This window comes from Oryctolagus cuniculus, chromosome 3, assembly GCF_051225735.1.
Source record: "Oryctolagus cuniculus isolate XC-2025 breed Fujian yellow rabbit chromosome 3, ASM5122573v1, whole genome shotgun sequence".
Taxonomy (NCBI): domain Eukaryota; kingdom Metazoa; phylum Chordata; class Mammalia; order Lagomorpha; family Leporidae; genus Oryctolagus; species Oryctolagus cuniculus.
In genome coordinates this window covers 757,131-780,868 of record NC_142869.1, presented here as the reverse complement: position 1 = coordinate 780,868, position 23,738 = coordinate 757,131, and the positions used below count along the sequence as shown (strand labels likewise).

Here is a 23,738-nt window from a genome sequence, read left to right as displayed (position 1 = left end):
CAGCCCCCACACACACCTGAGCACCTGACCCCAGCCCCCCCACACACCTGAGCACCCTGACCCCAGCCCCCACACACCTGAGCACCTGACCCCAGCCCCCACACACACCTGAGCACCCTGACCCCAGCCCCCACACACCTGAGCACCTGACCCCAGCCCCCACACACACCTGAGCACCCTGCCCCAGCCCCCACACACACCTGAGCACCTGACCCCAGCCCCCCCACACACCTGAGCACCCTGACCCCAGCCCCCACACACCTGAGCACCTGACCCCAGCCCCCACACACACCTGAGCACCTGACCCCAGCCCCTACACACACCTGAGCACCCTGACCCCAGCCCCCACACACACCTGAGCACCTGACCCCAGCCCCCCCACACACCTGAGCACCTGACCCCAGCCCCCACACACCTGAGCACCTGACCCCAGCCCCCCCACACACCTGAGCACCTGACCCCAGCCCCCACACACACCTGAGCACCCCGACCCCAGCCCCCACACACACCTGAGCACCTGACCCCAGCCCCCCCACACACCTGAGCACCTGACCCCAGCCCCCACACACCTGAGCACCCCGACCCCAGCCCCCACACACACCTGAGCACCTGACCCCAGCCCCCACACCTGAGCACCCTGACCCCAGCCCCCACACACACCTGAGCACCCCAACCCCAGCCCCCACACACACCTGAGCACCTGACCCCAGCCCCCACACCTGAGCACCCCGACCCCAGCCCCCACACACACCTGAGCACCCTGACCCCAGCCCCCACACACACCTGAGCACCCCAACCCCAGCCCCCACACACACCTGAGCACCTGACCCCAGCCCCCACACCTGAGCACCCTGACCCCAGCCCCCACACACACCTGAGCACCCTGACCCCAGCCCCCACACACACCTGAGCACCTGACCCCAGCCCCCACACACACCTGAGCACCCTGACCCCAGCCCCCACACACCTGAGCACCCTGCCCCAGCCCCCACACACACCTGAGCACCCTGACCCCAGCCCCCACACACCTGAGCACCCCGACCCCAGCTCACACACACCTGAGCACCTGACCCCAGCCCCCACACACACCTGAGCACCTGACCCCAGCCCCCCCACACACCTGAGCACCTGACCCCAGCCCCCACACACACCTGAGCACCTGACCCCAGCCCCCACACACACCTGAGCACCTGACCCCAGCCCCCACACACACCTGAGCACCTGACCCCAGCCCCCCCACACACCTGAGCACCTGACCCCAGCCCCCCCACACACCTGAGTACCCTGACCCCAGCCCCCACACACACCTGAGCACCCTCTGCCCCACGGGCTGTGAAGTGGCCTGTGAGTGTAGGTCCATCCGTCTCCCCTACCACCCTGAGGTGCTCCCTGCAGTGTGAACAGAGTGGACAGGCGCACAGGACACGGGGGGCTCTGAACTGCCCCTGCTGTGGGCCCTGAGGGAAGCAAGGGCTCGAGAGGAGGACGGGGGCGGTGAGCAGGAGAGGGGAGCAGGAGGGTGTAGGGAGGGACCAGGACAGTGGGAGGGAGCAGGCAGTGGGGGTGGGGGCAGGACAGCAGGGGCAGGAGCAGGAGGATGGGGGAGCAGGAGGGCAGGTGTGGGGGGGGCGTGTGAGGCTTTGGGCAGCCCCAGGCTCTGAGTGACTGAGGCAGCAAGAAGGAAAGCAGCGGTCACAAAGGGCAGGTGGTGGACAGGGGCCTGGGCAGGTGTGGCCTGGGCAGGGTGGGGGAGGGGGGCCTGGGCAGGTGTGACCTAGGCAGAGGGCCTGGGCAGGGTGGGGCAGGGGGCCTGGGCAGGGTGGGGGAGGGGAGCCTGGGCAGGGTGGGACAGGAGGCCTGGGCAGGATGGGACAGGAGGCCTGGGCAGGGTGGGGCAGGGGGCCTGGGCAGGTGTGGCCTGGGGCAGGGGGCCTGGGCAGGGTGGGGGAGGGGGCCTGGCAGCACTGGGGAGGGGGCCTGAGCAGAGTCCGCACCACGAGGTGGCTGTGAATTCGGTCTCAGGCCATCCCGGTTGTCGGGAGCCCCTGCTTCTCCAGTGTGGCGCCCGCAGAGCCGGTCAGAGGCGGCAGTGGCCCAGGGGTCCCTCGGCCTCTCCGCCTCCTTCCCAGGTCCCCACGGCGATGCCGCCCTGACCACGCTGTCCTGCTGTGTTTGCTGCTGAGGGCCGGTGCGGGGTCCTTGGCTGGCATCCCTGAAGTCTGGATGCTCCTGTCCAGGGCGGGGTCATAGCCTTCTCAGCCCTCGCCGTGCTGAGACAGGCAGCCCCCACGGGACCCTCAGAGTGGGGTCCCCCGGCCCCTCACCTCTGACTGGCACAGACTCAGGGGTCCCTGTGGCCCCTCAGGTTCATCTGCCCCAGAACCGCTCACTGAATTCCAGCCCTACACTTTCTATCGATTGATTGCGAAGAACACAAATCAGGGCGAGTGCCCAAGAAGTTGGGGTGAGGTCAAGGCATGTGTATACACATATGCACACACATGCACACATGCACACATACAATGCACACACATGTATGCACATACACATGTTGCATTCGTGTGGACACACAGAGGTGACAAGCATGCACACACACATATACACATGCACACACCCATGCATGTGTGTACACGTATACAGTGCACACGTGAATACACCCCTGCACACACGTGCACACATGCACACATACAATGCACACATGTATGCACATACACATGTTGCATGCGTGTGGACACATAGAGGTGACAAGCATGCACACACATATACACATGTGCACACCCATGCATGTGTGTACACGTATACAGTGCACACGTGAATACACCCCTGCACACACGTGCACACATGCACACATACAATGCACACATGTATGCACATACACATGTTGCATGCGTGTGGACACATAGAGGTGACAAGCATGCACACACACTCATATACACATGTGCACACCCATGCATGTGTGTATACATATACAGTGCACACGTGAATACACCCCTGCACCCACGTGCACACATGCACACATACAATGCACACACATGTATGCACATACACGTGTTGCATTCGTGTGGACACACAGAGGTGACAAGCATGCACACACACACACACATACACAGGCACACATCCATGCATGTGTGTACACGTATACAGTGCACACGTGAATACACCCCTGCACACACGTGCACACAGACGCACATATAAAGGTATGAAGCTAGGGTGTCCTGGCATCCCTGGGGCAGTGGTCAGGAGCGGGCGGGGTGTCCGGGAGGCCCCCGCATGCCCTGCACTCCGAGCCTCTGTGTCCTGCAGCTGCGTGGGTCTGCAGGGTGCACACGTCTCCCCATGTTGTTGGTCCCCCGCCCACGGCCTGGGGGCTGTGCTGTGACAGCTGAGGACAGGGCCCCTCTGCACCTGCTCCTGTCTCCAGGCCGCCTTCCCAGCCAGCACAGAGGATGCCTGGGTCATCCGCATGGCACCGTCAGGTCCCTTCCCTCTCCAGAGCCTGGCTGAGGGGGCAGCCGTCCACCCTGGCGGCCCACACATGGGGAGCCCTTGTCTGCTCCATGCAGGGTGGAGGGGGGCAGCCCAGGCACGGAATGAACCGGCCAGGCCCTGCAGGCAGCCTCTGCGGGGAACTGTGGAGCCAGGGCCATTGCACTGGGCACTCCCCTGGGGCCCGGCCCCTTCCTCAAGCCTCCCTGCTCCCCCACAAGCCCCTGCCTCCACACTCAGGCCCCGTCTCCGAGCGAAGCTGAGAAGTGCCTGCTGAGCAAGGAGCTGTCCAGGGCCACACGGGAGCTGGAGCAGGTGCGGCAGGAGGCCCAGAGCCGGCAGGAGCAAGCCGAGGTGAGTACCGGTGCCCGCCGGGCAGGAGCACAGCCCGACCGTGCTGGCGGCCCTCCAAGGGACCGCTCTGCCTAGCCCCCGCCAGCACCCCTGCCTGAGCCACAGTCCCCCCAGGCGTCCCCAGGGGATGCTGCCTTCAATGGGACCCCACCTGCTGGTCCCTTCTGCCCTCACCTGGAGCCACTCACCTGTGGCAGGTGTGTGCAAGGGAGTGGGGCCCCTCGCAGCTCCACTGCCACAAGCCTCGCCTGCCTGTGACTTGAGCCCCACTACGGAAGGAGCCACAGCGGCCGGAGTGGTGCCAGGGCCGGTCCTCGGCCAGAGAGGTCATGAGGTGGCCACAAGGGCCCCCGTTGCCAGCTGTCCACACAGACAGCTGCAGGCAGCTGGCGGGGCCACCTGGGACCCCAACTCCTTGTCTGGGGCCTGCGTGCAGGAGCTGAGCAGCCTGGGCCTTCCGGGACCCAGAAGCCTCACGTACCAAGAGATGCAGGGCCTGGGTGTGGGGGCTCCAGGGTGTGGAGGCCGTGGGGGCCTGGGCTTGGGGGCTCCAGCACTACGCACGGGGAAGAAGCAGCCAGGGACCAGCGTAGAGGGAAGCGGCCATTGGCCCTGGGGCACTGATGGGAGCTGACACTGAGCAGACATGGGGTGGGGTGCACCAGGCTGATTGGGAGCAGCCCCCAGGCATTGGGGGCCACAGCTCCCCCCGACCCTGTGTGTATTCAGGCAGGGTCAGGGTGAAGCTGGGCCCCACCCCGGCTCCGGCCACACCTCTCTGGCCACGCATGCCCGACCTGGGCCCCCCTGCCTTGCCCTCAGGAGCTCGCTGGCCCATGCTTAGCTCGGGGACACCTCCACCCTGGCCCGGCAGGATGCGTGGGGAGGGGGCCAGTGGCCGGAACCACCCGGGGGCCGGGGGCGGGCGCTGCGTTGCCCCAGGAGTCTTGCCCAAGAGCTAGCTGTTCCCACCCCTGCAGCCCCCAGCTGTGCACACGCCTCCCCAGGGGGCCAGGACCCAGCTCAGCAGGGAGTGCTGACCCAGCCCCTCCTCCCTGCCCATCCCTGGCCCGCCTGCCGCCTGGGCCTTGGGGACCCTGGGAGCCGACACGGCACACTAAGGGGTCTCAGAGCCAGCGCTGGCCGCCCACCGGCCTCCTCGGGGTGCTCCTTGGAGGGTGCCTGTGCCACCTCAGCTCTGACCACGGAAATTAAAACCCGCTGAGGGGAGGGCATTGTCGTCCATGCCACAGCAAGCCTGGGTCCCCTCCGCCTCTGGGGGCCGGGGGCTCCACACAGCCGCAGGCAGAGGACCCCGCCCCCTGCGGTGCCAGGAATAGCGCACTCAGGGGAAGCGCCAGGCGGTGTGGTCACAGCACTGCAGGGTGGCCGAGGCGTGGCCCAGGCAGTGGATGGCCCCGAGGCCCACCAGCCTGTCTGACAGTTCCAGAGACCAGGGGGATAGGGGGCTTGGCCGCCCAGCAGGGCCCAACGGTCTTCACCCCACGCTGGTGGTGGGCGCCACCCTGTGCTCACCATGGCAGGACCTTTGGCCTCCCAAGGTGCCTCTCCTGTGCCTGGCAAGCCAGCTGGGGGCTCCTGAGGGCCAGGTCAAGGCCTCTCCTCACGAACCAAGAGGCCAGGCTGCTCCCTGACCACCAGCAGAGATGGCAGGCAGGAGAGGGTGGGTGTCTAAGTCCACGACCGGACCCTGTCTGGGGTCCTAGGGCTCAGAGCCCCCAGCCCCGCCCTCACCCTCCACCCCCCCATCCCCGGCACGGGTGACATGGCTGGAGCTGACCAGGCCTCAGGCTGGGCCCCAGGACCGCGTGGGGCCGTGCAGGTCACCCCGGGCTCACTGCTTCCCAGGCCGCTGCCAGCCGCGCGATGCGGGAGCTGAGGGCCCTGCAGGCCCAGCTGGAGGACGCCGTCTCTGCCCGCCACAGGGAGGCCGCGGAGCGAAGCGATCTGGGCAGAGAGGTGAGAGTGGAACCAGGGCCGGGGACAGCTGCGTCCCCCACACCAGCTGTCCCCTGACAGGAACACCCACCGGCCCGGCCCCCACCTCGGCAGCACCAAAGCTGAGGCTTTGAGTCGGGGAAGGAGGTGTGGTGTCTGAACCCGCAGCCATGAACTTGGCCATGGGCTGCGTGTGGGCCCCTGGCCGGGGCTCCCCAGGGTCCAGCACAGCTGCCTGCCCAGTGGCCAGGTCAAGGGCAGGCTGCGTCGGTGGAGACAGCACACAGAGTACTGGCCTGAGCCGCCCGGCCAGGACGCCCGGGTCCACCCAGGGCAGCCCCCTTGGGCTCTGAGAGGCCTCCCCACCCCAGCAGTACCCCCAGGCCTTCCTGAGAGGGGGTGTGTCCCTGGCCGGGCGGGGAGGCTGCCACTCAGCTGGGGGAGCATCCACGCGGCACAGAAGCATGGCTGCCTCCTGCCAGGGCGCCTGGGCAGAGGAGCGGGGTGGGGGGCGCAGCGGGGTCTTCACAGCAGCACGGGCGGGGCACGGAAGCCCTGGGAGCCTCCTGACCAGGGGCGGGGGGCAGCCTCAGGCCGGGCCAGGCTGCGCTTGGCTCTGAGGGGTTTCCGAGAGACCTTTCAGGGCCTGGGATGCCTGTGTGGTGTGGGCTCCAGGAAGCGGGCAGCGGGGCCCAGGTGGGGCCCACGGGGACAAGCGGCCCCGCGGCTCCCGGGCTGTGTGCCAAGGCCGGCAGCTGGCCTGGCGCTGGAGCGAGCGGCCGGCGTGCACCAGGCCGGAGCGGGGAGAGGGGCTCGCCCCCCCCAAGCACCCCCAGGGGCCAGCCCGGAGCGCAAGAGCGGAAGGGCGCGTGATTTAGCGTGTGGCTGTTTACGTTGGCCGCGGAGAGAAAGGCCTCCTTTCAACAGCTCAAAGCCAGGCCCGGGCGACACTGGAGGGGGGGAGCAGGGGAGGAGCCGGGGGCTCAAAGGAAGAAAGCCCAGGTCCCCCCGGGCAGTGCGGCTGCTCAGAGAGGCGGCCCCCAGAAGGGAGAGAGGGGCCCCCAGAGGCTGCGGAGAGGGGCGGGGCAGGATGGACCCTCCCAGAGAAGCCAGCGGCAGCACCCTCCCCGGCGCCAGGCGGCCGGCATCGCCATGGAAACCATGGCATTTCACAGCCTTTAAACTGCAGGAGCGTGCAGATCCTCGCAGCCCTGCCTGAGGTCCACACACGCGTGCACACGCACCCATGCACACATGTGGGGCACTGTCCACACACAGCCCGTGCACTAGAGACCAGAGTGGTAAGCCCACCCAGGTGCACACACACTCGTGTTTAAACACCATGGACACTGGCACTACACGCATGTCATTCACACGCATGCCTGGTGCATGCCACACACGTGCGAGCACGACTATGCATACCAGGCGCACGTGCGAGTGTGCTGAAGATGCTTACCACTCGCAGGCACACTGTGCACACACACGCATGCCTGGTGCATGCCACACACGTGCACACGCATGTGTGAGCAGAGGCACGCACACCCAGGCCAGGCCCTGCACAGCCCCTCCCTGCTCTCCCTGGGCTGCCGCCTCCCGGCAGGAGATTTCAAAAGAGGCTGTTTATACAACTTCTAGTAAAGAAATAATTATTATAATCACATTAAGCAATTTGGCTGTAAAATTCCTGTAAGAGGCAGGGCTGTCCTCATGGGGCAGGGGCCTCCCTGTGCCCGCACTCCCCTCCCAGCCCGGGAGAGAACACAGCTCCCACCCCACCCCCCGTGCCCGCACCCCCACCCCCTTCCGTGATGGATGGGCCCTTTCCCTGGCCTTGACCTTCCGGGCGGGTTTCTGCTGAGCTCAGCGGAAAATGCTCTGCACGCCGTGGCTCCCATATGTGGGGGGTGGGAGGGGAGCCGAGGGGAGGCTCAGGCCCTTCCCAAAAACAGAACAACAATAACAGCGGGCAGACCCGGGAGCCAGGCCGGCCGGGGCCCTGGACAGCGTCCCGGGAACACAGCCAGCTCGGAGGGGTTTGCTTTGGCCAGCCAGAGGCCTGACGTGGCTGCGTCCCCGCGGCTTCCCTGCTGCTGCCTCGCCTCCTCCCCCGGGACCCGGCGGGGCCAGCACTCTGCTGGGGAGGCAGGAGAGCGGGGCCCGGGTCGAGTCCCTGCCAGCACCCCCACCAGTGGGCTCCCTGGAAGTGCCGGCATTGGGCGCCCATGCTGGGGGCGGGGCCAGGGGCAGGGGGCAGGCCACTGCGGCCAGCCTGAGGGGAGCAGGACTCACATATGGCCTCCTGCTGTCCTGCGGTCAGCTCACAGAGCACCCCACCCCGGGTCCCTGTCCCCACTGCCCCCAGCCCTCCTGTCCAGCAGCTGCAGGAGCACCCCCCCCGTCACCCCACTACCTCCCTGAGCCCCCCTGTGGTGCTGACTGCTGTCCCCAGCAGCACAGGCAGCGGCCAGGGGCACTGGGGGCAGCAACGGGGCATGGGTGGACACGACACAGACAGGCGAGCAAGGCCATAGCCGAGTCTGGGGGCAGGCAGGGCAGGGCCAGGCTCAGGGCGGCTGCCTGGACTCTGGGCCCAGCCCTCTGCCCCCAGGCCCCGTGAACCATGTGTGGGCTCGGCAGCAGGGGGCAGAGACCAGCACCATGGGAACACGCGAAGCCTCTGTCCTGGTGTGCCCACCAGAGCGCAGGGAGGCCAGGCATGGCCTGCACTGTCCCCGGGGTGCAGCCCTGTGGCCCCGGCCCCGACACTGCCCACTCCTCCCTCCGGCAGGCCGAGGGGCTGCGGGCGCGGCTGAGTGCGGGCCAGGAAGCGCTGGCCAAGCTGCGCCAGGAGCTGCGGAGCCGGGAGCAGAGCTGTGAGGAGCTGCGCCGGGCGCTGGACGCCGGGGCCTGCGAGCGGGACGTGTTGCAGGTCTCCAACACCGAGCTGCGGGCCGCCCTCCGCAGGGCCGTGCGGGAAGGGGCCAGGTGCGGCCACCTCGGGCGAGGGGCAGCAGCCCGTGGCCTGGCTGCCCGCCTGGACTAGGCCGGCAGGCCTGGGTGTCCCACTGGGTTGGGCCAGACGGAGGGCAAGGCTGACCCCAAGCAGACCTCTGGCCGCCCGGTGAGAGGTCCGTGAGGGTCAGCCTGGGCAGGGGAGGGCTGGGACGCAGACAGACCGGGCCTGCGCTCCTGTTCCTGTCCAGCAGGAAGCCAGGCCACACAGGCCGTGCAGGAGGGCTGGGAGTGGGCGGGACGGGCAGGAGAGAGGCCAGAGAGGTGGCCGCAGAGTGGCTGCCTGGCCCGGGAGGTGACAGGGAGCCCGCAGGGGCTGGGCTGGGGGACAGTGTGTGGGGCCTGGGCTGCGACTAGTGTCTTAGGAGGGGCGGGGCAGAGGCCATGGGGGGGCTGGCCCTGGCCGCCGCCCCAGCCTGGGCTCCCCTCAGCTTTAAGCGGTGCAAGGAGGAGAAGGCGCAGAAGCTGCTGGTCCTGCAGGAGGCCGTGGCGGCGGCTCGGCAGGAGGCGGCCGTGCTGTGGGCCCGGCTGCGGCAGCAGGAGGGGGCTCAGGCGGACGCCCGGCGGGAGCGCCAGGAGCACCGCGCACAGGTGAGGGCCCGCGGCCTGCAGAGACGGCCCCAGCTGCAGGGACCCATCCCCTGTGCCCCCAGGGCCATGCCACGCGCAGACCCAGGCCGGGCCAGGCAGGTTCCGGAAAGAACGTGGGAGCGGCAGATGCCAGCGCTCACAGTGGGGCAAAGCCCGGGCTCCACACCTCAGCGGGCCGCAGCCAGGGCTCGGGCCTCCGCCGGCACCACGCAGGCGGCTTGGGCTGGGTCCTGGGCTGCCCCCAAGGCAGGGGCAGACGCTGCCTGCCAGCTCGCTGGCCGAGCAATGGGTCCAGGCTCACCATCCACCCAGAGCAAGACTTCCAGGGCCGGGGTTGAGCCCTTGCCTGGGCAGCCATGTCCAGGAAACTCCGGCCATCTTGGTGCCCCTCCGAACCCCCAGTGACCCCGCTGACTCCTGACACCACCAGTGACCAGCTAACTTCAGATGCCGCCAGCCCCTCGGCCGGTTAAGAGCAGGCCCCTACCGGGCAGCCCCTGCACACCAGCCCTACAGGGGCTCCCTCGCCTCCCGGCTCCACGAGGGCCATCCTGACGCCTCCCTTCCCAGGGGGCAGTGCTGGCTGTGTAGCCACAGTCGCCTGCCAGTGAGAGCCAGAAACTGGCTCAGGCCCCGCGGCTGAACACCAGGCCCCGCGGCAGAACACCAGGCCCAGCTCCACCCTGAGTGCCCTGCCCTGGGGAGGAGGTGCTGGTGAGGGACAGGGCAGCGGGGTCACGTGGGGTGACACAGGCCACAGCCAGGAGCACGCGGCCTGAGCCTCGCTCGGGGAGCAGAGGCAGGAGTTGGGGAGCCACCCGGCTCACTGTCTCATCACAGCGTCCCCACACACCAGGTGAGGACCCTGGAGGCCGAGAACCAGAGGAAGAGCCGGGAGGGGGCGCTGGCAGCACAGCCGGCGGGAGGTGCTAGAGCTGTGAGGGCAGGTGGTCGAGGCCGGGGCTGCCCGCGAGGGCACCTGCACTGAGGTAGGGGGCTGCCAGGCCAAGGGGCCACCGTGAGCCTGCCAGGGGCAGGCAGGGGCGGCCCAGGGTGCCGTCTGCTCACCGTCTCCACACATGCCTGTGGTCTGCAGCCAGGCTCAGGAACACTGAGGGGATAAATCCCAGGGGTCTCAGGTCGGGAGGGGCGGGGCTCCCACCAGGCAGAGAAGGGGTTCTGGAAGGGACGGCGCCTCCAAGAGTTCAGGAGCCCGGGTTCACGCCCGTCACCTGCACTACTTACAGCACTGAGGTCCCCACTCCAGCCCGGCCCAGCCCATAGGGTCTGGGTGCTGACAGGGTGCACTGCATGCAGCTGGGGGTGCCTGGGACCCAGAACACTTGAAAGAGCCCCCCGAGCCCCGGCAGCCCCAGCCTGCCCGGCCCCTGGCTCGGATTCAACGTGGAGCGCCCCCATGCCCACAGGGCTCGTCTCCTGCCATCTGTGGGAGCAGCCCCCCGGGGCAGGAGAGGGGCAGCCACGCCCTGCACCCCACACTCCTGGGTCCTGGAGGGCGGTCACATGGGTGGAGCCTCCAGGTGCACAGGCTGAGGGCAGTCAGGTCATGCAGGAGCCACTGCCCAGGTCCCCTCTTGCCATGAGAGGTACGGCCTCCTCAGGGCCCGGCTGCTTCTTGGCCGTCCAGCTGAGACCCCTGCACCCCCCTGCTTCAGGTCCTGGGGCTGCAGCGCCGCCTGGCAGAGGTGGAGGTGGCTGGGGAGGCCCGGGCACGGCAGCTGGAGGAGCGGCTGCAGCAGAGCCAGCGGGCAGAGCGGGGCCTGAGGGCCGAGCTCCAGGGTGCCACCCGCAGGCTGCAGCTGGCCCGCAGCGCGGCCGAGGGCCTCCGGGCTCGCCTGGACGGAGCCTGCCACAGGGTCCACGGCCCGGAGCAGGAGCTGGCCCAGGCCGAGGCTGCCCGGCAGGCCGCGGAGGCCCTGCTGACTCGGCTGTGCCCCACGCTCCGTGGCAGCCTGGGGCCGCGGGGACGGAGCCCGGCCGCCTCCCCCGCGAGAGGTCAGTGTCCCCACCACAGCCTCCCTGCAGGATCCACGTGGCGTGGGGGCTGCACCAGGGCCCAGGGCGGGGGGCAGGGGCAGCAAGGGAATGGGAAGGGCACCCTACGGCCCCACCCAGTCCCCACGACCCCCTCCAGATGCCAGCAGCCTGCAGGCTGGCCCCAGGTGGCCTGAACTGCAGCCTGGAGACGGCGGCCCCTGGGTCGCAGACCTGAGCTGCGTGGAGGACGCCCTGGGGGACTTCGTGCAGAAGCTGGTGGACGCCTGGCGGGAGCGGGTGAGGCCGGGATCCAGGCTGCCAGGAGGCAGGGAGGGAGGCGCCCACTCCGCGGGCTGCTGTCCGCCGGTCCGTCCACCCCGGGTCAGTGTCCAGACAGACTGTCCTTGCCCGTCGAGGTAAGCACCAGTAGCCCAACAGTGCCGCCCACGGCCAGGGGCTACCCACCTTGGCCGGACGAGAAGCCTTGGAGCAAGGCCCCAGCAGCCACTCCCCAGGGCCCCCATGGGCCGTCCCCTCCCTGCTCACCTGCTGGAGGTGGGCTTAGGGGCAGAGCCTGAGGGCAGGACAGGCGGGGCGTCCCTGAGCCCAGCCAGGGGTCCTCTGTGGATTCCTGTGCCTTCGGACCTGCCCCAGGGGGCAGTCCCTGCAAGTGACCCCGGCCCCCAGGCCCCCCACCAGCCCCTCACTCCACATCCTGGAGTCCTGAGGCCCCGCCCACACTCAGCCCAGCCTGCCCACAGCCCACCTGCATAGCCTGCAGTCAGACTGAGACCACTGCCCCGACCCTCCGGACTGCCCCTGACCCTCTGGGCTGTCCCTGCTGACCGCAGTCCTGTGCCCAGGATGACGCCCATGTCCAGCTGGCCAGCCTGACCGGCCGGCTGAAAGAAACACAGAGCCTCCTGGGGCAGCTGCAGCAGGCCCTGGCTGAGGCCGAAGAAGGTGAGCTGCCCGCCCCTGCCGCCTGCACCCCGGGGACCCCGCCAGCTCCCTCTGCCGCACGCCCCAGGGGCGTGGGCCTCAATCAGCTCCGGGACAGGCCTGGTGCTAGCTGTGAACGCGGCCTCTCCCCACGGGGGTCATGGAGACCACAGACCTCACGGCCCCTGCTGGGGCCCTGGCCTGGGCTGTGCCTCCAGAACCCCTCCCTGGAGAGCCACACGCCACCCTCCCCAGCACGCTGCCCATCTTCTCGGAGCCCCAGTCCCTCTCCCCACCCCAGCACAGGCTGGGGCCTGCTCCCCGCCCCCAGGAGAGGGCCGGCCCACAGGGCAGGAGAGCGACACTTGCAGGCAGACGGCGGGGGCTGCAGCCACCACTCCCGGCCTCCGTCTGCCACCTGTCACTTGGGGGGGCAGGTGTGGGGGCCTCACAGGCTCACCGGACCCCCGGGCTCCAGGCCGGCGGCAGGCGGAGGACGCGCTGAGCAGCGCCCGGGCGTCACAGCCCCAGCACGAGGCGCCCAGGCAGCGGGAGAGAGAGCACCCAGCAGGCACCAGGGCGGCAGAGGCCAGGAGAGGCGGCGGCTCCAGGTGGGCATGCGGTGGGGTGGGGAATGGGCCCAGGATGTGGGGGGCTCCACTCTGGCCACCCTCACATGGTGGGAGGGCCGGGCCCCGGGGCAGGAACGAGCAGGTGCACTGGGGACAGTGGCGTCCTCAGAGCTCTTCCAGGGACCCAAACCCTCATTTTGCAGGTTGGGTAAACTGAGCACTTTGGCGTGAGCAGAGCCAGGACCGGACCCTGGCTGCCCAGGCCTGGCTCCTCACCAGGAGCCCCGAGTCAGGCAGAAAGGGCCAGGGAGGGCTGGGTCACTCCAGGAAGCTCCTTGCAGGCCTCCCGGGCTGGAGATGAGCGTGGACAACGGGGGGTGGGGGGTGGACAGCCATGGCCCCGGACCCCACGCCGGAGCACGAAGCCAGTAGCCTGCAGAGGGCGACACGGCCGAGGAGCTGCTACCCCCCGCAGGCCTGTGGAAGACAGGGTGGGCACAGCCTGCTGGGCCCTGGGAGCCCCTGCCAGGCCTGACCTCAGTGGGCAACCAAGAAGCTGAGCCGTGGTCCCCGTCCCCTTCCCCACCCGGGCCTGAGGCCACCGGGGAGCAGCGGCAGGGGTGGAGGGCCCAGGCCTGGCTTAGAGGCGGCCCAGGGCGCAGGAGGAGGCACTGCTGCCTCAGGGGAGCCCTGGCCCAGGCGGCCCGGGGCTCTGGGGGCTGGGAGGGGGCTCTGGGGGCTGGGTACGCGACCACACGGGTGCCTTCCACACATGGCAGGGAACAGTGTGTTCTGTCTGCTGTTGTCGGGCTGGGCTGAGGTGTAGCCAGTAAAGCCGCTGCCTGCAGTGCCGGCTGCTCCACTTCCGATCCAGCTCCCTGCTGTGGCCTGGGAAAGCAGAAGATGGCCCAGGTCCTTGGGCCCCTGCACCCACGTGGGAGACCCAGAGGAAGCTCCTGGCTCCTGGCTTTGGATCAGCTCAGCTCTGGCCATTGCAGCCAACTGGGGAGTGAGCCATCGGATGGAAGACCTCTCTCTCTCCCTCTGTCTCTCCGTAATTCTGCCTTTCAAATAAATAAATAAATATTTAAAAAAAAAAAAAAGAGGCCGGCGCCGCGGCTCACTAGGCTATCCTCCGCCTAGCGGCGCCGGCACACCGGGTTCTAGTCCCGGTCGGGGCGCCGGATTCTGTCCCGGTTGCCCCTCTTCCAGGCCAGCCCTCTGCTGTGGCCAGGGAGTGCAGTGGAGGATGGCCCAGGTGCTTGGGCCCTGCACCCCATGGGAGACCAGGAAAAGCACCTGGCTCCTGGCTCCTGCCATCGGATCGGCGCGGTGCGCCGGCCGCAGCGCGCCGGCCGCGGCGGCCATTGGAGGGTGAACCAACGGCAAAAGGAAGACCTTTCTCTCTGTCTCTCTCTCTCACTGTCCACTCTGCCTGTCAAAAAAAAAAAAAAAAAAAAAGAAAAGAAAGAAAAGAAAAATACCTTTTAAATCAACCAGCACAAATGCATGATTCAAATTAGCCACACTAGACACCTCTGGAATTTACCACAATTGAATGATGTGTTGTTTTCCCACTCCAGTTCTCTATGTTTAAAGATTTGTTTATTTGAAAAGCAGAGTGATGGATGGAGAGGGAGAGGGGGAGAGGGAGAGGGAGAGAGGTCTTCCATCCGCTGTGTCACTCCCCAAGTGGCCGCAAAGGCCCCCGCTGGGCCAGGCTGCGGCCAGGAGGCAGGAGCCCCTCCCCGGCTCCCACGTGGGTGGCAGTGGCCGCACGGCCTGAGCCATTGCCTGCCTCTTAGTAGGAAGCTGGACTGGAAGCAGAGCGGCCAGGGCTCGAACCAGCACTTGGTGGCTCAGCCACTGCCCCACGATGCCAGCACCCACAACGTTTCATTCCCTCGGCATCGCCTTCGACCTCTGCTTTGACCGCTGGGTTCTGGGGCCTGGCTCTGGGGCTCGGGAGACGCCACCGACCTGGCTTCGCGTCAGTCCCACTTGGGAGCCATCTTTGCCTCTCCAGGGGGCTCTGCCGGGTTGCTATTGGCCCTGCTGCCTGCTGGCTCCCCGCTCCCTCGCTGTCTCAGGGTCCCCTCTGCCTCTGGCTTGCCGCCCTGTTCTCCCCATCGGGGGCCCCTGTTGGGCAGGACGTGTGACGCACACTCCTGATCTCGTTCTGATTTCCAGTGTGAATCCTGCCTCCCCTGGGCCGTGCACAGGGGCCTCCGCCGGCCACCCCAGAGCCCCCCTGCCGCCCGAGGGGACCTGTCCAGCTTCCGGCGATGCAGGTGATGGTTCGAGCACCGGGGCCCCTGCCGCCCACGCGGGAGACCCGGATGGATTCCCAGCTCCTGGCGCCTGCCAGGCCCAGCCCTGGCCACTGCAGGCCTCTGTGGAGTGACCCAAGCATGGAAATTCCCTCGCTCTGCTTCTGTCTCTCAAATAAACAAACAAAATGAAAGGCGGCTCCTTCTCCCTCTGCCCTCTTCCTGGTTCTGGGGTCCCAGTGTCCCCCACTGCCTCCCTGGGCCTGCCCCCGGCTCATCTCTTCAAGGCTGCGTCCACGTGGGTGCTGTGGGGCAGACAGTCCAGCCTCTGGCCCCGCGGCCCTCGCCATGGGACCTGGGGGTTCCCGTTCCTGCCATCGCTCCCCATGTGTCAGGCCCGAGAATCCAGCCCCAGCCGTCCTCCCGCACGGCAGTCACGTTGGTGCCCCCACAGGCCCCGCCACTGCCCCTACAGGGAGGCTCCCGGGACCTCAGCCCCAGCCCCAGCCCCCAGCCAGGGTCCCAGGACCCTCACCCACACTCCCAGCCCTGAATCAGGTTTCCGGGACCCCCACCCCCAGCCCCCAGCCAGGCTCCCGAGACCCCCAGCCCCAGCCCCCAGCCAGGCTCCCAGGACCCTCACCCCCACTCCCAGCCCTGAGCCAGGCTCCCGGGACCTCCAGCCCCAGCCCCAGCCCCAAGCCAGGCTCCCGGGACAGTGGGGTGGCCACAGCTGGGTGCAGAGGGTGTCCTGTCCTGGTTCGCTTCTCTGCCTGACCTGGGATTCACTCAAGGGTCTTGGTGAATGACTACATGGCCGCCCCCCGCCCCTCCGACAGGGGGGGCCCTTGCCCTGGGGAGCCCCCAAGCCGCAGGCCTTCAGCTTGGAGGTAACTGCCCCCACCGAGCATGCTGGTGGTCCCTGTGCCGGGTCCCCAGGAAGGGGGCAGGGACACAGCCCGGGACGGAGCCGCGGGCCCCAGGGTCTCCAGGCTCCTGGGGGGAGGGGCCTCGCTCCTCGCCGCCCAGTGCCCGCTCACAGCTGCCAGGTCACTTGCGGGGCCCAGCGGGGCGCGCCTGGCGCCGTGCCGGCTGTGCCAGACCCAGCCCTGCCTGGGAGTGAACTTCCCCCACGCTGCTCCCCCTGCCTCACGCCAGCCGATGTGTTTGCCGAGAGAAAGTTAATTAAAAACAGATTTTTCTAATTAAACGGCGGCCGAGCTGTGCAAACAGTCAGATGCTTGTTAGAGCAGAGCTCTCCAGCTGCCAGGGCTACCCGGGGGGCCCCAGGGGGTCACGAGCGGGGGAGGCTGGCCCCCGGCCCAGCCCCAGCCACACGCACCTCCTCACCTCCCACGTCACCCCCGGGGGGCTCCGGGTCACGGTCCCCAGGGCCCAGAGAGGGGCCAGGCATCCTTGGCCCCCTGCCCGGGCAGCTCCTCCCTGTGCCCAGTGCCCTCCCCCAGGGCCAGGCCCCCTCCAGCCCAGGTTCTGCAAGCCGGGCCCCGGGCACCAGGCCAGGCTGAGGGGTCACTCACGATGGTCACAGAACGTTCACAGCCCCAGCCAGGGCCCCACCGCCTAATGCAGTGTGCAGCGTGCAGCGTGGCACCAGCTGCTGAACTCCCACTGCTGCCACAGGCACAACACCCTGCCCCTCCTGTGTGCAACAACCCCCCTACTTCCCTCCTGTGTGTAACACCCCTCCTGTGTGTAACACCTTCCTGTACCCTCCTGTGTGTAACACCCTCCTGTACCCTCCTGTGTGTAACACCCTCCTGTACCCTCCTGTGTGTAACACCCTCCTGTACCCTCCTGTGTGTAACACCCTCCTGCCCCCTCCTGTGTGTAACACCCTCCTGTACCCTCCTGTGTGTAACACCTTCCTGTACCCTCCTGTGTGTAACACCCTCCTGTACCCTCCTGTGTGTAACACCCTCCTGTACCCTCCTGTGTGTAACACCCTCCTGTACCCTCCTGTGTGTAACACCCTCCTGTACCCTCCTGTGTGTAACACCCTCCTGTACCCTCCTGTGTGTAACACCCTCCTGTGTGTAACACCCTCCTGTACCCTCCTGTGTGTAACACCCTCCTGCCCCCTCCTGTGTGTAACACCCTCCTGTACCCTCCTGTGTGTAACACCCTCCTGTACCCTCCTGTGTGTAACACCCTCCTGTGTGTAACCCCCTCCTGTGTGTAACACCCTCCTGTACCCTCCTGTGTGTAACACCCCTCCTGTACCCTCCTGTGTGTAACCCCCTCCTGTACCCTCCTGTGTGTAACACCCTCCTGTGTGTAACACCCTCCTGTACCCTCCTGTGTGTAACCCCCTCCTGTGTGTAACACCCTCCTGCCCCCTCCTGTGTGTAACACCCTCCTGTACCCTCGTGTGTGTAACACCCTCCTGTACCCTCCTGTGTGTAACACCCTCCTGTACCCTCCTGTGTGTAACACCCTCCTGTGTGTAACCCCCTCCTGTGTGTAACACCCTCCTGTACCCTCCTGTGTGTAACACCCCTCCTGTACCCTCCTGTGTGTAACACCCTCCTGTACCCTCGTGTGTGTAACACCCTCCTGTACCCTCCTGTGTGTAACACCCCCTCCTGTGTGTAACACCCTCCTGTACCCTCCTGTGTGTAACACCCTCCTGTACCCTCCTGTGTGTAACACCCTCCTGTACCCTCCTGTGTGTAACACCCTCCTGTACCCTCCTGTGTGTAACCCCCTCCTGTGTGTAACACCCTCCTGTACCCTCCTGTGTGTAACACCCTCCTGTACCCTCCTGTGTGTAACACCCTCCTGTACCCTCCTGTGTGTAACACCCTCCTGTACCCTCCTGTGTGTAACACCCTCCTGTGTGTAACACCCTCCTGTACCCTCGTGTGTGTAACACCCTCCTGTACCCTCCTGTGTGTAACACCCTCCTGTACCCTCCTGTGTGTAACCCCCTCCTGTGTGTAACACCCTCCTGTACCCTCCTGTGTGTAACACCCTCCTGTACCCTCCTGTGTGTAACACCCTCCTGTACCCTCCTGTGTGTAACACCCTCCTGTACCCTCCTGTGTGTAACCCCCTCCTGTGTGTAACACCCTCCTGTACCCTCCTGTGTGTAACACCCTCCTGTACCCTCCTGTGTGTAACACCCTCCTGTACCCTCCTGTGTGTAACACCCTCCTGTACCCTCCTGTGTGTAACACCCTCCTGTACCCTCCTGTGTGTAACCCCCTCCTGTGTGTAACCCCCTCCTGTGTGTAACACCCTCCTGTACCCTCCTGTGTGTAACACCCCTCCTGTACCCTCCTGTGTGTAACACCCTCCTGTACCCTCGTGTGTGTAACACCCTCCTGTACCCTCCTGTGTGTAACACCCTCCTGTACCCTCCTGTGTGTAACACCCCCTCCTGTGTGTAACACCCTCCTGTACCCTCCTGTGTGTAACACCCTCCTGTGTGTAACCCCCTCCTGTGTGTAACCCCCTCCTGTACCCTCCTGTGTGTAACCCCCTCCTGTACCCTCCTGTGTGTAACACCCCTCCTGTACCCTCCTGTGTGTAACACCCTCCTGTACCCTCGTGTGTGTAACACCCTCCTGTACCCTCCTGTGTGTAACACCCTCCTGTACCCTCCTGTGTGTAACACCCTCCTGTGTGTAACCCCCTCCTGTGTGTAACACCCTCCTGTACCCTCCTGTGTGTAACACCCCTCCTGTACCCTCCTGTGTGTAACACCCTCCTGTACCCTCGTGTGTGTAACACCCTCCTGTACCCTCCTGTGTGTAACACCCTCCTGTACCCTCCTGTGTGTAACACCCCCTCCTGTGTGTAACACCCTCCTGTACCCTCCTGTGTGTAACACCCCTCCTGTACCCTCCTGTGTGTAACACCCTCCTGTACCCTCCTGTGTGTAACACCCTCCTGTACCCTCCTGTGTGTAACACCCTCCTGTACCCTCGTGTGTGTAACACCCTCCTGTGTGTAACACCCTCCTGTACCCTCCTGTGTGTAACACCCTCCTGTACCCTCCTGTGTGTAACACCCTCCTGCCCCCTCCTGCCCCCTCCGGTGTGTAACCCCCCCAGCTCCCTGCACGCTGTCTCCCCTCCCTCCCTGGTATCTTGTGTCCGTCTCTCGTGGGCGGGTTCTGTCGTGATTGAGTGACTGACCCGTCCCCGAGGATCCACAGTAGCTCACGGGCTTCTGTCTCGCGCTCCTCACTGGCTGTTTTGTTGGCGTCAAATTTACGTCTGCTTCACACCCGCCAGGACATCTTTTTCTAAAGATAGATTTATTTATTTGTTTGTTTGTTTGTTTGTGTTTGAGACGCTAAGTTTCCGAGAGAGGGTGAGGAAGAAATATATATATATATATAAAGAGAGAGGTCTTCCATCCGCTGGTTCACTCCCACAGGTCACAACAGCTGTGCCGGTCTGAAGCCAGGAGCCAGGAGCTTCTTCCAGGTCTCCCACACGGGTACAGAGGCCCAAGGACCTGGGCCGTCTTCCACTGCCTTCCCAGGCCACAGCAGGAGCTGGATCAGAAGTGGAGCAGCCGGGACTGGAACCAGGCACCTACACCTCCCTCCCACCTGGCGCCCACGGCTCCCGGCTCCCGGCTCCTGGCTGGGGTCCCATGTCCTCGCGGTCACTGCTCTTCTCAGAGGATCACCGTTCACTCCCGTCTCATCCTCCTCGGGTGGCTGCTGGCTCCACCGACGGCCTCTCCCGGGACGTGGGTGTCGATCCCCCGGCTTCTGGGGGAGGAGGCTGGGCCTTCGTGGCCGGAGTCGAGCTGCGGGAGCCCCAGCTGCGGTCTGCAGCCCCAGCCCTGCGAGCTCTTGTCCTCCTCACCAGCGTTCTAGGAGCTTCTGCCTCTGGAGCCCTCATTCACGCGTTGCCCTGGAGATGGCCACACGCTGGCACCTGCTGGTGCCCACGTCCACTCTCCCTGCCAGGCCACGGTCTCTTCAGCTCCTGGGCAGGTCCTGGCTTATGTCCCTGGGGCGCCCATGCCTGGAGGCAGGCTGGGTTGTGGTGTCCATTTGTGGTGTGTGTAGGGGGGCCCCGGGCACGCCGACTACAGCCGACAGGGAGGGCTACCCGGGACAGGGCAGGGTCCAGAGTGGCCCAGTCCCAGGCCCTCTGCTCCCATCTGGGCCAGGGAACCCCTGTGGACAATGGGGCCCTGACCTTGATGGCCCCATGGGCGGCCCCAGGGGCAGCCCCAGGCAGGCACCCTTGCAGGGGCCCCAAGGGACAAGGTGACCACTGAATGGACCCACGGTCACCACTGCAAAGCAAGGCCTGGGCGGCTCTCGCTCCCCCCTTGGCTGGCCACTGAAGCCCTGGCTCTGGGCCCTGTTGGCCTCACAGGGTGAAAGACACAGCCGTGAGGCTCACTCAGCCACCGTGGGACCCGCGAGCACAGCTGGGCTGGGGCCGCCCAAAGCTGCCCTGGGATGCGGAAGCCACAGCACTCGCGGGAAGCGTGCGACCTTCAGACCCTGGGGATGGAGCTGGGGGCCAGTCCAGGCCGCTCCTCCTGCTCAAGCACCCGGGCTAGACCCAGAACAGGACAGCGCCTGCCTTCAGGGGCAGAGACCCCCGACGCCTGGCCAGGGTGCTGCTGGGAACCGCTCCCTCCGCGGCGCCTGTCCCCTCCTTTGTGCCCTCTGCATGGCACCTCCAGCCACTTCACACACTTGCACAGGTCACTTTGCGTCTGTGTCCTCTTCACCCCGGGACCTCCCCCTCCCCACTTCTGTGGCTCTGGGGGTCCATGGGCTGCTGCCTCCTCTCCCTCCCTGGCGGCGCTGTGACCAGGCTCCCTCCTCTGCCCCCTCCCTCTGCAGGGCCCTGGGCAACCCGTCCAGCCTGACCTCTGAACTTCACCCCAAACGTGCCCTGTGTCCCGCCCCCCACGCCTGGGTCACACGCAGCCATCCGTCAGAGCAGGCAGGGGCAGGTGCTGTGGGTGCTTGCGCAGGCCAGTGGCCAACAGCCGGGAAAGGGGCCCTGGAGGGTGCCGGATGTGCGGGCCGGGGGGCCCAGGCTTTCTACAGCTCCTGAGCTCAGTTTGGCACCAGGGTTGGAGCCGCTGCGGGAGGGGCCCAGCAGGGCCAGGGCTGAGCCAGGGGGACCCCTGGGCCCCTGGTGGAGGCAGGAGGCCTTGGGGAGACCGTGGGAGGCTTTGCCCTGGAATGGCAGCTGGGGAGAGGCACCACAGTGGGTCTCAGAGACCGCTCTGCCCAAGGACAGGCCTCCAGCACACCCTCCCTCCCCACCCCCTCCCTGCTGACCATGTCCTTGGCTGCTCACACCACGCACCACACACCTGTGGTCTGGACCCACGCCCCGTGCCCACCCCACCTCCAGCGTTCCCAGTGGGCAGCAGCTGGACACACTGTAGCAGAGCAGGAGGCACAGCTGCGGCCTGGCCAGGAAAGGGAGACCATGGCAGGAGCTGCTGGCCAGCCTCGGGCAGGGGTGCCAGGAGGCGAGGGGCAGCTGGAGCCCCTGCAGTGGTCCCCTCCCCAGTCACTCCCAGGGACCCGGGGAGGCAGGTGCAGCCGGATCCCTGATGGGCCACTGCGAGGGGTCAGAGGGCTGGGGTCAGCAGTGCCAGTGTCTTGGGGAAAGAATGTTTGGGGCCAGCCCCAGGCCACAGCAGGGCAGCAGGGCTCCCAGGAGCACAGGAGGAACGGGGGCATGGCGCCGGGGGCCAGAGGCCAGGACGGTCCTTGGCCTCCAGCGCAGGGGGAGCAGCCAGCAGGGTCGGGTCCCACCGGGAGTGGCCGCCTCTGGGCGTGTGCGGGCGGGGCAGGGAGACACCGCTAACGATCTCCCAGGGTCCACAGTGCAGGGCCCCAGCCACGGGCCCTTTACTGGTGTCTCAAGAGAGGAAACCCGGATGCGGCTGTTTATTTGTTTTGGATTTCACCTTCTTCTCTTTATAACGCACTTCTAGGACCAGAGCTGGATCCTTAAAGACACAGGGCTCCTTTCTCCGCGAGGGGCCTCTGCTTTCCCCAGCCCTGAAGAAAGGAGCCCTTATTTTTGCAAAGCTCTCAGCCCTGACCCCACGCCAATGGCTGACCAACTCAGGGCCCCGGGGGTCGCTGCCCACTGCAGCCCCGGGGCCAGCAGGTGTGCCCAGCACCGCGGGAGGGCTGGCCCCAGCCCATGGCCCCTGCCCATCCCGGACCCACAGAGCAGGCAGGTCCCCAGGAGCCCGTGCAGCTGGGGCCTTGGGGCCAGGCACCCGGGGCACCTGTGGGGTGCACCCCAGGCACAGGGGCGCCCTGGTCAGTGCACCTGGCCCAGTGCTGCGCTGACTGAATTCCTTCCTGCAGTGGGGTCCAGGGGACGGCCTCCGCAGCCCTCGGGCAGGAAATGGGGGCTCTCTGGGCAGCCCCTGAGGTCCACCCTGCCCCATCTCGGTGGGGCGTGGCCAGGAAGGGGTGGAGCCGGAGCAGCTGGCAGCCTGGGCACAGGGGTCCGGCCGTGAGGGACAGGCCTGCTGGGAGGCCCAGAGCACAGGGCCGCGCCTGTACAAGCTGAGCAGACCTGAGCCTGCTGCAGAAGGGAGTGGACGCGGGCACCGTGGCTCAGGAAGCCCGGAGGTCTGGGGGCACTGGGCGAGGGAGCCCCCCTACAGCCGGGGACATCACCGGGACGGCCCTCCCCAACGCCGCCTGCCCTTCCCAGAGGCCCCTGTGTCCCCTGCGGGGGCTGGCCAACCCCACACCCTGCCGGGAGGCCACTGCACTCCACAGACGGAGCAGGAGACACCGAGGAGGGAGGGGGCCCAGTTCTGTCCGCTGTGTCCCCCCCACCTCCCCCCCCCCCAGGACACAGGGTTACTGAGTGTGTCAGGTGAATTCCTCCCAGGGATCACGGCTCAGCGCTGTCAGGCTGGGGAGCCCACGGCTGGGGCAGAGGAGCCACCCAGGGCGCCTGCCTGGAGGAGGGTGTGAGGTTTGACGGCTCAGCTGTCAGGGCGGGTAACCCGCAGGTGCATGGTGCTGACGGGATTCTCCCGAGAGCCGCCCTTGGGGAGAGGCTGGGACCACATGGAAGGTGTCGGGGTCTGGGCGGGACCTTGCAGCGTGGAATCCTGGGCTGCTCCAAGGGGAGCTCCCACAGGTGTGTTTTCCTCGGGCCCCTCTCTCTCACACAGGCTAATTTCTAATGTCCTACTTAACACAAGGACGCCAAGAGCCGGACCTGGCGGATCCCAGCCACGCTGGGTGGGGCACAGAGCCTGGGCCCCGGCCGCAAGGCTGACCCCACACCTTCCCCAGGGGGCAGTGAGGACAAATCCCTTAGGAAGCCCAGGCGGCCCCAGCTGTCCCTCACAGGAGCACCAGCACTGTCCACATGGGGATGCTGAGGCCCAGCAAGACAGGGGGACTGCCCAGGTCACTGTCCCCGACTCACCGGGCCACGTCCACAGAGAAGCGCTTACCCCCAGGCCCTCAGGGCTCTCGTGGCCGAGCAGCGGGGCCTGCCCAGCAGCCAGCCCTGCCACACAGCCCTGGGGGCACAAGGCGCAGGCAGCG

At 66.8% G+C, this 23,738-nt stretch overlaps 1 protein-coding gene across 2 annotated transcripts in view; it reads left to right on the top strand.

The window, feature by feature from the left end:
- The window catches only part of CROCC2 (ciliary rootlet coiled-coil, rootletin family member 2), a 42,721-nt gene extending 27,345 nt beyond the window's left edge, over positions 1 to 15,376 (top strand). For both annotated transcript variants that reach the window (XM_089328752.1, XM_070069931.2), the window contains exons 16-24: positions 3,727 to 3,840; positions 5,710 to 5,820; positions 8,588 to 8,784; positions 9,243 to 9,402; positions 11,079 to 11,418; positions 11,558 to 11,697; positions 12,252 to 12,363; positions 12,821 to 12,953; positions 15,105 to 15,376. In XM_089328752.1, coding sequence (XP_089184878.1) covers positions 3,727 to 3,840; positions 5,710 to 5,820; positions 8,588 to 8,784; positions 9,243 to 9,402; positions 11,079 to 11,418; positions 11,558 to 11,697; positions 12,252 to 12,363; positions 12,821 to 12,953; positions 15,105 to 15,318 — 1,521 coding nt within the window. In that variant the 3' untranslated portion in view covers positions 15,319 to 15,376. The remainder of the gene's footprint in view (positions 1 to 3,726; positions 3,841 to 5,709; positions 5,821 to 8,587; positions 8,785 to 9,242; positions 9,403 to 11,078; positions 11,419 to 11,557; positions 11,698 to 12,251; positions 12,364 to 12,820; positions 12,954 to 15,104) is intronic.
- Positions 15,377 to 23,738: the final 8,362 nt, after the last annotated feature.